Source organism: Micromesistius poutassou (assembly GCF_964030765.1).
Source record: "Micromesistius poutassou genome assembly, chromosome: 8".
NCBI classification, from domain to species: Eukaryota; Metazoa; Chordata; class Actinopteri; order Gadiformes; family Gadidae; genus Micromesistius; species Micromesistius poutassou.
Genome location: NC_140278.1, coordinates 9994266 through 10011731, shown reverse-complemented (window position 1 = coordinate 10011731; position 17466 = coordinate 9994266). Strand labels below are relative to the sequence as shown.

The 17466-nt window shown below is 46.1% G+C and overlaps 2 protein-coding genes across 2 annotated transcripts; one reads left to right on the top strand and one right to left on the bottom strand.

Moving 5' to 3' along the window:
• Nucleotides 1–485: 485 nt before the first annotated feature.
• On the top strand, nt 486–4170 carry gprc6a (G protein-coupled receptor, class C, group 6, member A; the record flags this gene model as incomplete). Its single annotated transcript, XM_084471685.1, has 6 exons — nt 486–685; nt 868–1168; nt 1292–2095; nt 2314–2529; nt 2813–2936; nt 3065–4170. 6 exons carry the CDS (start codon nt 486–488, stop codon nt 4168–4170), a joined length of 2751 nt encoding a protein of 916 aa, XP_084327811.1.
• Nucleotides 4171–5606: 1436 nt separating this feature from the next.
• On the bottom strand, nt 5607–14975 carry kpna5 (karyopherin alpha 5 (importin alpha 6)). Its single transcript, XM_084471365.1, has 14 exons — nt 14854–14975; nt 13778–13911; nt 13568–13669; nt 12883–12982; nt 12516–12610; nt 11308–11439; nt 11036–11124; nt 10834–10933; nt 10317–10480; nt 10134–10212; nt 9912–10037; nt 9694–9821; nt 9332–9510; nt 5607–7937 (listed from the first exon to the last, which is right to left on the bottom strand). The coding sequence occupies exons 1-14, from the start codon at nt 14855–14857 to the stop codon at nt 7750–7752; spliced, it is 1620 nt and encodes a 539-aa protein (XP_084327491.1). The 5' UTR covers nt 14858–14975; the 3' UTR covers nt 5607–7749.
• Between the last annotated feature and the right edge of the window lie 2491 nt (nt 14976–17466).

Here is a 17466-nt window from a genome sequence, read left to right as displayed (position 1 = left end):
AGACATGTTGATGTCAGTGATGTCTATATCTGTTGTCTGCGCATCAAACCTGTGAAGCAGGTCTAAAGAGTATCACATGTTTATAGATACTAGACGTGTCATCATGCCCTCATCTCTCATCAGAGAAAGGCTTACACAGAAACACATCTTTTGTTGTTTCATGTTTTTTTTTAACCAAAACTAGTCAACGTTTCTAGTTTCATGAGTGGGAAAAGTGGGAAGGCCTCCTACTACAGGTAACTAGGGCATGGGGGTGGGGGGGGGGCTTCCAGGCAACAGGGAAGTGTTTATTGAAGATGCTTACGGTGAGAAACAGAATCACTGTGCCAGAGGCACTCAGCTCATTCAACCAGGAGCAATAGCCAAGGAGAGAAACAACAGAGGGGGGGGGAGAAAAAAGAAAAAAAAAACAGTAAAACTGGATGTGACAGACAAGTGTGACACAAGACTGTAAAACCGGCACAGAGTAGAGCGCAGTAAATAGGATGAGCTACACGGGCCCTCTACTCAAGGGGCTGCTCCTCGTGCTGCCATTGCTGGTGAGGGGCCACAGCAGGAAGGCTGGGACCAGACCAGTGGGCGCCACACGACCCGGGGACTTCATCATCGGTGGGGTGTTTCCCATCCATCAAGACGTGCAGAGAGACAGCGCCTACTTTCCACCCCAAATGCAGAAATGTGTCAGGTGAGATCACGCTTTTAGCTGCAAATATTGGCACCTGTCACAGAGGAACTTTATTGGCGGATCAATCCTCAATTCTCTTATTTTGTGTCTTTAGGCCACTTTGAGCCATCCGTCGATGACACTGTTGACTCTGTTCACTCGGTGACTCCTCATCCAGTTCCCTTCTTGTTGACTTCCAACAGCTTCGACAAGGGCAGCTTCACGACGGCCATCGCTATGATCAACGCCATCGACACTATGAACAGGTCGCCGGCCCTGAAAGAGGTCGGCGTCACCCTGGGATACCGCATCTACGACTCCTGCTCCGACGTGAGCGTGGCCCTCAGGGTCACGGCCGACTTCAGCGGTCAGGGGGACTGCAGCAGCGAGGGAACCAACGCCACCTCTCCTCACCCCCCGCCCGTCCTGGCTGTTGTCGGGGCACAGCACTCGGAGATGTCCATCGCCATCGCCAGGCAGCTCACGCTGAAGTCCATACCTCAAGTAAGTTTGAAGAAGATTGTGCAACGAAACGACACCGCTTTGACACCCGAATGACCTGCTCACCGGTGACGTAATGAAATCGTCGTTGCTTTTTTTGTTTTATCGAATGCCATCTTTTTGTAGATCAGCTACGCATCGACCGCGGCCATCCTGAGTGACAAGGCCCGCTTCCCGTGCTTCATGAGGACCGTCCCCAACGACAAGTACCAGACGGCCGCCATGGTGCAGCTGCTGAGCGACAACAAGTGGAGCTGGGTGGGGATCCTCACCACGGACGGGGACTACGGCCGCTCCGTGAAGGACAGCTTCGTGTCCCAGGCCTCAGAGGTGGGCATCTGCGTGTCCTTCAGAGAGACCTTCCCAGAGTCCCTGTCCAACCCGCAGCTCTTTCTCTCGGTCCGGGCCGCGGCCAGGGCCATCCTCAGCAGCCACAGGGTGAAAGTGATCGTGTCGTTCGTCAAGCCCATCCACATGATGCACCTGATCCAGGAGCTGCGGAGACAGACGCTGCAGGACGGCCAACGTTTGGAGAGCATGAGGAGGATATGGCTGGCGAGCGACATCTGGGCCACCACCAGCTCCCTGAGCAAACACATGAAACTGGAGGAGGTGGGCCACGTGGTGGGCTTCACTTTCAAACGTGGAGACATGGAGTCCTTCAACCGCTACCTGAGCATGCTGCTGACCACTGGCCACCACAGCCCAGTGACCAACCCTTTCCTGAATGAGTTCTATGCAGAGCTGAACACCAGCCAAGGCGTCATGGATGCTATGACGTTAGCTCATGCTGAGGAGAGCCTCCAGGAACACATCGATTACGATAAAGTGTTCGGCGTTGAAATGGCCGTGAGTGCAATCACTCATGCTGTCGCCTCCATCTGTCGCTTGAGGAACTGTAAAGAAAATGGCACCGTGCAACCATGGGAGGTAAGGGACAACTTTAGCTTTGGGTATTTCAGACAGTGTACAATTCTAATGTATGAGTTGGCTTGACTGTGTTTAATTAACGAAAGCCATAGATGGCTCTTTAAAGAATGCGGGAAACAAAATAAAACGACATGTTGCTTGCGTCCGTTCATATTGTCTGTTTAACAAATTAGTTTATGGAAATTATGAATTAATATTGTGTATTTTTATATTGTTAGGTGCTAAAAGCTTTGCGAAACCAGCGGTTCCCGATCCGGGACAAGAATTACAGCTTTGACAAAAATGGAGACATCAACCTGGACTACGACATCACTCTGTGGAGGACAGAAAAAGGAAACATCTACATCCATGATATTGTGGCTGAGTACAGCACTCTCAACCACAGCTTTGTTTACGCCAGTCACCTTGCTAGGAAACAGCTTACGGAACTGAGTGTAAGTAAGGTCACACACACACACACACACACACACACATTCTAACACTCACAAAATAAAGGGTAATGTTTACTCAAAACACAATGAGTCGGTTGGTTTACATTGAAAGTAAAATTCATCCAGTGCTGACATGGGCATAACTATGTTAATCAGTTATTTTTCTTTGAAAGCCAAAGTCAATGTGATCTACTCAAGCAACAAATCCAAATTTGGTTGACATTTTTTCCCAATAATAATGCATTTATACATATAAAATAGAATTAACTTTGCACTTCTCTTTCAGAGAATTGTGTCAAAATGCTCAGATACGTGCCAGCCTGGACAGTCCAAGAAAGTGGCATTGGGTCAACACACCTGTTGTTACGAGTGCATCAACTGCACAGAGAACTACTTTTCTAACGACACGGGTGAGAAAACGACCCACACATTTACACCTAAAACACTGTCATGCTCCGAGTTTACGCTTGTGTTCTGAATCCATCTCTGCTGCCCTTGTCCCCGCCTCCCTTCCCCGCTGCACCCCCCTCCCCTTCAGACTCAGTGAAATGCGTGCGCTGCGGCAGCAACATGGAGTGGAGTCCGGAGGGCAGTTCGCGCTGCCTCCGCAAAACCCTCAACTTCTTCTCCTGGAGGGACGGCTTCGCTGTGGTGCTGCTGGTGCTCGCGGCCGTCGGCATCCTGCTGGTCCTGCTGATCGCCGCTCTGTTCCTGCACCGGCGCCACACCCCCGTGGTGAGGGCCGGCGGGGGGCCCCTGTGCCAGGTCATCCTCCTCTCCCTGGTGGGCAGCTTCACCAGCGCCACCATGTTCGTGGGACCGCCGAGCCTCCGGCTCTGCGAGGCCCGCCAGGTGCTGTTCGGCGTCAGTTTCACGCTGTGCGTCTCCTGCATCCTGGTGAAGTCCTTGAAGATCCTGCTGGCGTTCCAGGTCAACCCGCGTCTGCAGCGGGCCCTGAGGCAGCTCTACCGGCCGTACGTCATCGTCGCCGTCTGCGTGGCTCTGCAGGTCGGCACGTGCACCTGCTGGCTGGTGCTGTGGAGTCCTTTCTACCACGTGGTCATGTACCCCACCACCATGCTGGCCGAGTGCCACGAGGGCTCTTACGTGCTCTTCGGGGTCATGCTGGGATACATCGCGGTGCTGGCTCTTGTCTGTTTCGCCTGCGCCTACAAAGGCCGCAAGCTGCCTCAGAAGTACAACGAAGCCAAGTTCATCACGTTCAGCATGCTGCTCTACCTCATCTCCTGGCTGATCTTCGTGCCCGTCTACGTCACCACCTCGGGGATCTACGTGCCGGCTGTGGAGATGGTGGTCATCCTGATCTCCAACTACGGCGTCCTCAGCTGCCACTTCTTCCCCAAGTGCTACGTGATTCTCTTCAAGAGGGACCAGAACACGGCCACGGCCTTCAAGAAGAACGTCTACGAGTACTCCAGGAGAAACCTGGACTCTGTGTCCGTCTCGGACACAACCCTGCCCGGGGAGAGGTTTGCAGGGCCGTACATCATAAGCATCCCGTCTCTCTTCCGGAAGTCAACAGGGAGCAGCCGGGCTACGAAGGCCTCCATCAGTAGCAACAGCGTCAGCATCACCTCTGATGTAGCAGTAAGACAGCGTCACAGGAGACGGACTAGCATATGACTGCATAGCAATAGCAATATTGTTACACATAAATATATATATATATATATATATATCTCCAACTCTACATATACAATACGCAATATCTATAGCTGCATTGTACATATAGAATGTGGATTGCGATGCATATTGCAAACATATTGGTTATGACTGAATGAACAACGGTCTTCTGCTTGTGATTTACAGTGTTATAGTATAGTAGTATATTCCGTCAACTTAATGCTTTTACTTTGATTCATAACTCAGGATAATTGTGTAATGGGAAATTCTTTTGATAAGGACATGTGTATAAATTGTGAATAAGATGTAAATAAAGGGACATTTAAGAGACATTTAAAACACAGCCCACCTGTGTCCAGGTGAGGGAGGGCTCAGTCACCCCAGGCACCACTGGTTTCCATGTTTCTCTTGAATTAGAACCATTTCTATTAACTGGTCAAACTGGTTATGTGACGATGAAAACATATAAACAGTGAACTTAAGAGTGAGAGAAAGGAGAGAGAATATGAGGAGAGAGGATACGTTTGTGACTGAGATATCATATTATGTTGTTAATATGAATCATTATCGTCAGGTATATATATATTACCGTCATCGTTCTAGTATTGTTACTCAACAGAAACCAAATTCTCAAGGAATGGTAATGGAAGGCAATTGGAATTGAAACTCCCTTAGGAATAGAAACCAAGGGAGGAATATCTGGAGAAATAAGATATCAGTTAAGCTTCACCGGACCCTTACTAATAAAGGGATTATAATGCACAGGTATAGTACATAGGAATTAGCCGGCCCTGAAGGTAGGAATTTGTATTCATTTCTCATAATTTAAGGCAAAAAAAAAACTGTTACATACATACACACACACAAACATATATATGTATGCGTGTGTGTGTGTGTGTGTGTGTGTGTGTGTGTGTGTGTGTGTGTGTGTGTGTGTGTGTGTGTGTGTTCTAACAGGATTGTTATGGACACAGTCAGTTTCACAATCCCACATTCTTCATTACCGCCTAGAGCCTTCTAAAATCCTTGTATACAATGGCAGTCTATTCGCTGACCAAGAGACCAAACCGGTTTCAGTCAGACCCCTGGGATTTCCCACAAGTTAATCTTTCCCTAATGGTTATAAATTAGGAGTTTATTTAGTCCATATAATAAGCTTGTTTATTTTGATACTGCGGAAATATTGTGATATCCAAATGCAGTTTGAACAGCGACTTATCTGGGGCTTAACAGCTCAACAACATTTTCTGCAGCAGAAAACATAGGTCAACAGGATTATAGATAATCCAATTGAACAAAAAAGCACTCCACTTCTGATAAATATTTTGATCTCAAACACAAACAATTGCATATTTTCTTTTTAAAGATCATTTAACAAAAACATGCTATTCATTTTGTCTCGTGTCCTTGCAATGAACCAATATTAGTAGCCAATATTGAAACAATGGGAATATTTTTATTTTGCTGGAAGAAAAAAACAGCGACATAACAATGTGTGATATTGCTCAGCAATAGTGAAGCACATTAGCACTCCCTTATGTCAATCCAGCTTGCCAATCAATGTGAACAATTTCCAAACAGCTGTGTCAACGATTGAACAGCGCCTAGTGGTTTGTTACGGGTCAATTTATTTACCTTTTTTTTACACTCCATCATGTCAATATTTCAGAGGACGGCAACTGCCATAGTTCCAACGGAGAAGGTGCCGACAGTCCAGCCTCATAAAGATACAACACCCAACAACTGCTACAAACTGCAATATCGTCCTGTAGAAGGTTAAATTCTATCGCCATTTTCAGGGTTATGTATTACAATCTGCTTGAAGACGCAGCAAATTTAATTCCCAAAACAAATACAATATTCTACCAAATTGCACCCAAAAACAAAGCAAAAATACAATCACACAAGAGAAAAATTAGAAAACTATACACGATTGAATGTGCTTGTTATTTTTGCATTAGGAATATATTTTCCATTTCCGATAAATATATCAATTTCTCATCGAAGGGCTGGTTTAAAATGAATGTACTATGATACACTGCATGGACATTTTTAAATAATATATCATGCCCAATGTAAAAATCTCTACATTGGTTCAGGTATAGTAAAACAAAACCAGAGAGACACATGAGGACCAATCAGCATCTCCCATTTAGACTTCAAACTAAATGTCAGAGTCCTCCTAAAAAAACATTAGGCAAACCGTCCTAGATGATGACAAAAAAAAGAAAGAAAAATCGACCAGCCGTAGAAAAGAAACCTATAGGAGACAGTAAGTACAACAACTGCATATCAGTCAGAAATTAACTGCAAAAAACACCTTCCCACACTCAACCTTATATTTAAATAATTTCAGACAGTTTCTTAAATGTATATATAATATACAAAACCTGCAATTTCGGTCTAACTAGCCATGTCCAATTCCATCAAGTCTATTGTAAGGTATCCCGGAGGATAGCGTCCCGTCACAAGCAGAAAAAGAGGGTTCATATCATACATGTCACTAGTTTCACCATGAGATGAGCATATCATTTTTTTTGTTTTTCAAAATAGAAGTTTATGTAAATTAGTTTTTTTTGTTTGTTAAGATGACTGAACAATCCCGTCGTTTGATATGGACAGCACCTCACTCGCCCGGGTCCTGTGTTCAACGAAACGCATTCAAACAGAAGCAGCACAACACTACTCAAACTTCATAATAACACTACGAGATTGTAACACACATGTTATCGCTTACGCCACGCCTCTCGCCTATAGTCTGGGTTAGAGCGCTCAGAATGAGTCCGGGGGTCGACAACTCTCTGCCTCGCTTGTGAGGACAAACCATAATAAATTAAGCGGAGTAGCTGTCTGGGTGGTTACCGATTTAGTTCAATGACGGGAATAAAAACAAAATACACTTTAAGCCGGTGAGGAAGTACAGCTCCCTCAGAGAGAATCTTTAACGGACACAGTAGAACATATGTCATGAACTCTGAGCTCCCCAGTTCAGGCTCCAGAAAAGGTAGAAATGCCTGTTTGACGCGCCACATTTGTTTTTGTTTTGTAGACTGAAGAGGTAGTTTCACATTTAAAAAGGGATATGGAAGGTAATTTGGATATACCAATTTATATTTTATCAAACAAAGAATAATATTATCATTGTGTAATTATAACCACACTTACAATAAACATTGAATTTAGTTGGATATTTTTTTGTTTTACTCTTCCGTCTTGGAGAAATTTTGCCTCAGCAGAGCCGCTAAACTCAAATGGAGGTAAACTAGCAACCCTTAGTACTCTGTATAGGCGTCCGCAACTCTATGCAAAAGACGATGCACATTTCTCCTCACAAAAAAAACAACTAAAACAGAAAAGTATACCTCTGTCTCTCCTGCCTCTTTTATGGCGAGTGTTAGTTGCAGAAAAATGTGTGCCGAGGAGATATGAGGACAGAGTGTCGAACAGCAGTTCCGGTCGGCCCTTGTAGAGGGCACTGACTCCCTCTCTCTCGCACTCTGGCAGCTTTGACTCCAAGTCCGGGAGGAAAGGTTGTGGAGGGGAAATAAAAGGTGGCACACTGGGTCCTGCTGGGCCACGTTAGAGCTGGAAGCCTTCCATGGGTCCCTCCTGCTGCTGGAAGATGAACTGGCCCTGGCTCTGATCCACTTGCGGTGCGAGGCTCGCGTCCTCCTCCTCCACGCCAAAGTAGTGCTCGATCAAGTCAAAGGCTTTCTGGTAGATCTCCTGGTTTTCATGACTCTGCAAGAACTCAATCTTGTCCAGGCCTGGAAAGTGAACACAGGACACATGTATTCAGACACTTACAAAAATGGGCATCCGTCATTGGAGCTTCAAGACCTAGGTCTTTTGGAGCGTTTGTGCAGAGCCGAGGAGTAGTTCCCTCCCTAGTCCCGTTGGATCGGTTCTGATCACAAATATGAACTTCACGATCTACCACGAGAGGTAGACAGAACAGTCCTCTGGTGAAGAGGCAATGATCTGGTCCTGAACAAAGAATTGTTCAATTAAATAATCATTGATTTCAGTATCCAAATCATTAGCTGACATGAGCAATAACTGGAACCAGCTGGTGTGGCCCAGCGGAGCTACAGATAAAGACTGCTGGGGGTCAAAACAGACCACCTTAATAAGGTTATGCACACACCTCTTTAGCTCATCAAACTGAACCACTAACATATGGACCATGTGAATGTTGCCTTGATCTCTGCACTTTATTATCCTGTTTTTGCACTGTTGTTGTACCCGTCACCTTTTATTGACCTAGTTTTGAATTATTGTTGGAAGGGGTTGTACTGCCAAAAAGCTAATTCCATCTGTACTGCAGGTTAATTCCACCAGCCTTGCTGTGTGGCAATAGTAGAAACTTGAACATGCACTGATATTTAGTAAGCCATGCATGCGAGTCTCACGCTTCTTTGAAAACCAATTGCCGTCTGAATATTTCACAGAATACACCCTGGCGTGTCCCTGGGTATCTCAGCATTGTATTACATGGCTTAACACATTGTGTTCTCTGTCTTGATTCACATTCCAACTGAAACTGCCGCTCATACTGTGCACGATGGTAGAACATCCAGAGATACAGAACCAATGTAGTTATACATCCTGGCCGCTGAACAAGTTTCTGTTTTTTCAAGTGAATAAAACTTGGAATTGCCCTCGTCTCACTCTCCAATCCAGTGGACCACTTCCCGAAGTGGCTTGAGTCGAGAGGCTCATCACCACATTTGGTGGCAGTTGATGGGATGTGACACCATCTGACAGGCCGGAGGGACGAGAGGGCCAAGGGAGGAACAACTACCCGGACAACGCCGGGTAGTTGCTTTATATTGCAAGAGTGAATAGTTTCTCATATTTTTCGTAATACAGTGATGTGAATCCTGTTCAATTACGACATAGCCCATGCCTGTTTGTTTACGTACTTTGGTATTTCTAAATATGACTGAACACAAACTGAACCAAAATGCAACTCGGCAACCAATGAGCATCGATTCCGACCAAATCAAAGCCGTGAACAACATGTATCTCATGCCATCTAGTTCAGTGCGTCTTTACCGCTGATGTTCTGTACCTAACCAGACGTAATGCTCTGGACAGATGAGAGCACGGGACAGAGCAAGTGTGCCTGTGCGTGCGTGCGCCGTGTCTGCATTCGTACCGTAGGCCTCCTCGATGAGAGCACAGTAGGGGTTGATGCCGGACCCGCCCTGCTTGGCCTCCTGCTCCCCCAGACGGAGGATGTTCTCCAGGCCGTTCAGCGCCACCTGCACGATCTTGGAGTCCATGACGGTCAACAGGTCGCACATGGGCTTGATGGTGTTGAGGGAAACCAGGTACCTGACAACACAAGGTCGGAGGCTCCATTTGTCCATAGGCGAATATTATTACTATGACCATTACAAATATGTTGATCCTTTTGTTGCAGCAAAAAACCAGGCTAGCGTTATCCAAGACCATGCTTTAAATGATACACGTCACTCCACTGTTGAGGTTTACATTGAATAAAAAATCCATGAATACCTCATTTGGACAGGAGTGCCACCCGAAGTGGCATTGGTGATGGCCCAAGCGGCCTCCTTCCTTGTGCGGAACTCAGCCTTCTGAAGGATCTCTATGAGCACCGGGAAGATGTTGGCATCGATTACAGTCTAGGGAGGAAGCACAAGTTGTTACCAGACAAACCTAACATATTTAAAAAGGGAGACACAACTGCTGTGAACAAAACCATGATGCAATACCTGGATCTGTGCTCGGTTTCCTGCTGTGATGTTGGACACTGTCCAGCATGCTTCCTTTTTTATGGACTCTTTGGGGCTGCTGAGGAGATGTAGTAAGCAGGGCAGTGCCGAGCAGTTCAGAATCACCTGAAACGAGACCCACGTCATGAGCTTCCAACTAAGAACACATCAGGTGAGTGCGTCAACGGCTGCTCATTAGTCATCAAACACATGGAAAACTACCTGTGTCTGAATGTCATCTCCTGTCACGATGTTGCCGACGGCACGCAGGGCAGGCGAGACCACCTTGTAGTCGCTGTGCCTGCAACGACACAACAAGGAAGAGACACGCAATTAAGTCCACCACTCCACATGCCTTTCCCTCGAGAGAGGCGCGGCGGACCTGCACACGCAGGGTCTCCTTACATGAGCAGCTCCACCAGCCTGCGACACACCCCCGAGTCAATGACCGTCTGGATCTTATCGTTGGGTCCGTCCGACAGGTAGGACAGGGCCCAGCAGGCGTCGGCCAACACGTCCGGGTCGCTGCTGAACAGCAGTCTGGACAACACGCTGAGGCAGGGGGACACCTGAGACAGGACACGGTGGGGAGAGGGGAATGAGTCAGAGGTTGACACAGGTCCAGGACGTCAGGAGCAGCTCAACAGGGGACGACTCTACGAATGTGTGATATTATCTTAAAGGGTTGGCTTTGTGATATTGTGAGTTCTTTAGGATTAATGAATAATCTTTGCAATCTAGTTTGCCGTTTTGACATTAAGGAATAAGCATTAATGAGTTTTGGCTATAGACTATCATGGGGCAGCCATTCAATTCCTTACGGTTACAAAAAATCTCAAGCAATGGCAGAGGCACCCAAGTTCACAAGCACTACTATATTGTTAAAGTCTATGAACAAACTCATAAAGGCGACTGGACTGACCTTTGAAAATTCTGGTGGTGGGTTTTTTCCCCGGCAGAGGTTAGAAAGGGCCCACACTGCGTTCCGGGTGGTGGTGAGACGATTGGATTTGGCCAGTAGCCTTGAAATAGGAAGAAAACAACCTCAATATCTACACCGTGCCCAATCTCATGATGTAGCAGGCTTCAAAACATTGGTGAAACACACGCACACACAAACTCACTGTTTAAGGGAGGGTAGGATACCACAGTTGAGCACGTAGTCTCTACACTCTGCATTGTCTCCGGCTATGTTGCCCAGCGCCCACACAGCCTGAAATAAAGCAACCACGGTCACTCTCTGTGGACTCCACACGCTGAATGTCAAACTGCACACGGCAAGAGACTATTTCTTAACACCTAGCCTCGTGGAAGGAAGTAAATGCATTAAATCTATAAATTATTTAATGATTACAGATCCTGTATCGTTGTGACTCGCTCATTAGGCGTGCCTCACCTGCTCCTGGACGTCCTCGTAGTCAGAGTTGAGCAGTTCAATGAAGATGGGCACGGCGCCCGTCTCAATGACCACCTTGGTGTGCAGGAAGGTACCGGAGGCAATGTTGGTCAGGGCCCATGCTGCCTCAAACTAATAACCGGGAACACATGAGCACACAAGAATATGATTTCAACTGCAACTCCACAGGACACTGACAAAAAGGATGATCACACAGTACTTGATGTTCAGTACATGCTATTCTCTTGCTTCTTACATGCTTAATCATCATCCAATTAGTAACTCATCACTAGGGGTGTACGGCATAAACGGTATAGAAAGTACACCAGTGTGAATTTGCGCTACGGTATGGATTTTGACCATACCGTGAGACCGGTGTGACCGTATATAAGATAAATACAGTAACGTAACTTATTTTATATGTGAAAAGTAAAGTTACGCAAAACTACTGAAAATATGGTAACGAAACGTAGTTCCTTTTTCAATTCGGCGCAACGTTACTTTTCCCAGGGACCGATTTGACAGCGATACTGCCTTCTCAGGCAGTATGCTATTGCGCAGCCTGCGCAATAGTCCCTTCACAAGCTCTCATTCACCATATGAGACAGACACTGGTAGTGTGAAGCTGTCTCTGCATCTCAGACATCGCTTCCGCAGGCATTTTCCAAAGCCAGTCCTTACGACAAAAAAGCCAGCGGTGGAACGAGATAACAAACACTGTCACTGTTTACCTGTGTAAGGACATGGTTCCCTTTCAAAATGTCGATAGAAAGGGCTTTAAAGAGATGATCAAAACACTCGATCCCAAGTACGCGTTACCTGCCTGCACACACTTCAGCCAAATTGAGATGCCAAAACTATATGGCAAGGTCCGCGACCAAGTGGAGAAAGAAATCCATACTATCCATACTAACTTGCATTTTTTTCTATTGCAGTTTTGCTCAATGAATGTTCTTAAAATACTTCTGTAGGCCTACTATGTGAAATATTTCCTAGTAATACAAAAATAGCTGCCTAACCAGTATTTTACCCCTTCAGAAGCATTTATATCGAAATTAGAATATAAAATGAACATACCGTGATATAATACCGTACCGTCTATGCCTCAAATCATACCGTGATATAAATTTTAGTCCATACCGTACAGCCCTACTCATCACCTTAGATCACTCAATGGAATAATAGTGTTGTTGTCTGAGGCCCTTTACCTGAAGCGTGCAGTTTTCATTCCTTTTAAGGAACTCCACAAAGCAGTTCACAACCCCAGGAGTTGATATGACCTCATCTATTGGCGGGTTTGGTTCTGAAGGAAAGAGAAGGGTTTCGCAATTTTAACATGTTGGAAACCTGACATTTATTTTACGAGGAAAAGAACATTGTTTCAGCCTGGGAACATGGATTAACTTGGATCACAGAAAACAACAACAATGTGAAAAAACCGGGTCCAGGGCCAGTCATCAAGTCTGTGTAGCATTAGGCTGATTAAAGGGCTTATTCTGCTGTACTTTATTTCACAATTCTGTCACTTGCTGTGAAATCTGTCCCATTTGCACCATAATTACATGGTATACAAACCTTTGGAGAGTAATTTCCTGAATTTCTGTGTGGCAATAAGTTGCTGGTCTGGGTCATCTGAGAAGATCATCTGGATCATATCTGGAGTTATGACCCCTTCCTGGAGTAACACAACCCATGCACAATTAGTTCAACAAAGCAGATACATGTTGTAAAACCAGCACAATGAAACCAGCACAATGAATTAATTAAAATCTGATGAAATAGCTAAATATATCACTTTAACAATAACATTATAAAGAAACTGTTTTTCCATCCAATACTATGGTGCATTAATTAGAAGTGAGACAACAGTTCCTGCCATAACATTATTTGTAATCTCATGAAAGGACAAAATTGCAGACTGTTCGCAGAGGCTGTTTTAACCTGTATAGGCTACGCTTTCAGCTGGAAACGATTACAATACAAGCTCACTGCGTGGACCGAGAGCTGGATGTTGGTCAACCACTAGGCATAGCAAACAGTACATGAACCATAGGAAGCTGGTCAATAGCCATTTGCATTGACACTGTGATTTCCACTCTAGCTACCATTATGTATGCCACTTTCCCATAGAGGAAGATACAACTTAATTTATATAAAAGGTATGGAAGTATTCGGCTCTGCGTCTAAATGACCATTAATTCTTGATTCAGTTCTAAAAAGCATACACAGTACTTTATTGTACCACATTAAAAAAACATACTCCTGAAACAGGTACGGTGGAGCTGACATCTGGATCCTGGATTGGGCATTCAAGCATGGATTCATCGCTGGAAGGAACGCATACATTTCTCCTCTTGAACAACTGTGGAAGAAGTAAGGACATGAGTCAACCTACAGCATTCATGTGTAAGAAAGGGATGGAACGTCATAATCATGTCCACTTGGGCCAGGGACAGTCAAAGTATTTCACCTGTTCCTCCCTTTTCTGTTTACGCAGCTGGATTCCCTCCTCTTCCCTTCTGCGACGCATCTCCTGAGGATTCAGTGCTTTGTTCTTATAGCTCTTCATTCTGTCGTTGTCCTTCCCCGGGCTGGCCATTGCGTCTGAATCAAGAAAAAGCACGGATCAAGTAAATATATATATATATATTCATATATACACAGTACACACACACACACACACACATCTGGGTTTGATCCTGTGCGAACACGAGGACTATGGTGGTGAGTTGGGGTCGGGAGGACACGCCCTTCTAAACCTATGTTACGTTCAGGTACCTTCCAAAACGTCTTCCTTGGATTTTAAAATGCAGGCCTTAATAAACTTAAATCAGGTTTCTGCTAAACACACATTAAACAACAGACAACAATGCCCCTAACCAGTGGAGGCCATTAACGCCGTATATTAGCTACAATTGCTAACTCGTTATTCAAATATATGGGCCTAGCTAGCATTGGGCTAACGACAGCCCACTAGAAGATGAGATCTTAATGGACATGGTATTTTAATGAAACGGCATTCAACGCCATGGCGATGTATGCGATGGTTAGGATGACGTTATTTTATAGCGATACATGTTAGATACGTGGGCAGTTTTCATCCAACGTTAACGTTAGCATAACACAGCGCTCTACCAGTTAGCTTATAGGTGTAGGCTGAGAGAGGATCCTGAGTTGTAATGTTATCCCGGTCGACTGCTACGACACTTCCGGTCTCTTACGACCTGAGCTGTGTACGAGGCTCCCCGGAGGGAGAATACTAGGAACATGACAAGAACAACGATACATTTAAAGTTTTTACAAATACTTTGACAAATCAATATCCTTAAACTATAATGGAAACGGCGGTCCCTCTATCAGAAGCCGCGCCCTTTATATCGCCGCTAACCCCATTTAACGGAAAGTCCCGCCCTCTCTCTCTCCAATAACGCTAATTTCGAGCATCCCATTCCAGCCGTTCCGTCGTGAGAGGAGGACCCCCGCGAACGAGGTTCTCACTGCGGAGGGATCTCAAGACGAGTCAACATATCACCGCCGTCGTCTTACCCATTTAAGAGCTTAATTACTTTCCGAAGCCGTGTGTTTGTTTCCGACAGACTCTGATGCTGCTCTTAAGCGGAGATGATATCAATATGGCGTCGAACCAAACATTTCCCAGTAAACCCTCGGATCAACAACCACTGACGTCACATCCGTGTCCTCGACTAACGTCATATCCGTTTCCCCAGAGTTACCACAGCGTCTCTATTCTGTAACATCCTTGCAACATATCGTTGCATGATCAGATCAATAAATGATTATGATTGTTTGGTATAAAAATTGGCTACAAGTACACATATGAAGAGGTTGGATACCTTTGCAGGTAGAAATTGGGGCTGAACCGCTGGGGTTCAGCTGTCTGATGCCAGGTCTGAGTTGTGCAGAGAGGGCAGGCTGGAGTTATGCTTTTGCAAATGTTTTTATGCAGGATTGTTGGGAATCTGCAGGGAAGGATAGGCCTGAAAGGTTCAGTATGGCCCAGGTAAGTGAATGGGCAACGAAAAGCTAAATTAAAAGACAGGAGAAAAGTCTATTCTGCCACCTGCAGCCAGGTGGACCATTTACATTCACGTTTAGGGCATTTAGCAGACGCTTTTGTCCAAAGCAACTTACAATAAGTTCATTTGTCATAAGAAGTGAAACAATATATCGCTGTCAGTACAGTAAAGATGTTCATAGAACCAAGTGCAAGTACTAACAATCGCTAGGCTAACCCATTCCCTGTATACAGCAGTGATAGCTGATAGATACATTAAGTGCCAGGACGTACAACAGACAATAGTTGGCGGGGGGACTGAATGGCTATGCAGAGTCTAGGTGAACTCTGAACAGATGAGTTTTGAGTCTTTTGCTGAAGCTGGTGAGCAACTCTGCGATCCTGACATCAGCAGGGAGCTCGTTCCACCAATGTGGTCCCAAAACAGAGAGGAGTTGTGATTTTGCCGATCAACCTTTGCTTGCTCTTAGCGATGGCGGTACCAGACGTCCAGCTGAGGTAGTCGAGCGGAGGGATTGAGCTGGGGTGTGTGGTTTGACCAACGCTTGGAGGTAGGCAGGGGCAGTTCCATCGACCGCCTTGTATGCCAGTACCATCATCTTGAATCTGATTCGAGCTACTACAGGGAGCCAGTGGATGTCCCGGAAGAGGGGGGTCACATGGGAGAATTTAGGTAGGTTGAACAAGAGGCGCGCTGCCATGTTATGGACACACTGCAACGGTTTAATCGCAGAGACAAGGAGTCCAGCCAGGACCGAGTTGTAGTAGTTGAGGCGGGAGATGACCAGCACTTGGACTAGGAGCTGAGCTGCTTCCCTTGTTAGGAAGAGCCGGATCCTGCAAATGTTGTAAAGTGAAAATCTGCAGGATCGGGCCACCGCGGTGATGTTTGCGGTGCAGCATTACTTATTGTCCAGTACCACACCAAGGTTTCTGGCAGTTGAAGAAGGAGATACAGTGATGTTCTCAACAGTGACCAGTAAGTCCATGTGTGGGCAGTCTTTCCCCGGCATTAGGAGGAGCTCAGTCTTGTTGAGGTTAAGCCTCAGGTCAGTCTCATGGGCAGTCGTCCAAGTGCTGACGTCTGCCAGACATTCAGATATGTGTGTTGCAATCAGGGCCAGAGGAGGGGAAAGAGAGGAATAGCTGAGTGTCATCAGCGTAGCAGTGATAGGAAAAACTGTGTGATGCAATTACAGAGCCCAGAGATCTGGTATAGAGGGAGAACAGAAGGGGCCCCAGTACAGAGCCTTCAGGGACACCAGTGTCAAGTGTGCAAGGTTTGGACAAGGAGCCGTTCCATGTTACCTGATAGGTGCGATTTGTTTGGTAGGATGTGAACCAGGATAGGGCAGAGTCAGCAATGCCAAGTTAGACAAGAGTGGCGAGGAGGATCTGGTGGTTCACCGTGTCAAATGTTGCGGACAGGTCAAGGAGAATGAGAACCGATGAGAGGGACGAGGCTCTGGCAGCACAGAGGGACTCAGTCACCTCGAGGAGAGCCGTCTCAGTGGAGTGTGCCTTCTTGAAGCCTGACTGGTGAGGGTCAAGCAAGTTGTTATGTGAGAGATAGGAGGACAGTTGGTTAGAAATGGCACGTTCCAGTGTTTTAGAGAGGACATGAAAGAAGAGATACCGCTCTGTAGTTCTGGATGTCGGTGGTGTCAAGGGTTGGTTTTTTGAGGAGAGGCTTTATTCTGGCAGTCTTGAAAGATGCTGGAACAATGCCTGAAGTGAGGGAGGAATTGATAAGGGCGGTGAGAAATGGCAGGATGTCGCTCGAGACGCCCTGGAGGAGTGAGGAAGGGATCACTCACTGTATTCTGTTTACCTCTTCAGAGGTGAGAGGGATAAAGTGGGTAAAAACAGAGGTGGGGATGGGTGGAGGGAGGATGGTGGCAGGGGTAAAAGAGGAGCTAATGTCCTTCACCTTCTGGGTAAAGTAGGTAACAAAGTCATCAGCAGTGAGGGAGGAAGGAGGCGGAGGGGAGGGAGGGGTGAGGAGGGAAGAGACCATGGCATTGGTTGAAGTGGATCTTGGTTTATTAAAGACAGTGAGATTTGTGGGGCAGATGGATTCCACTAGTGAGGTAGTCACCTGAGAGACTCATCACCTGAGAGAG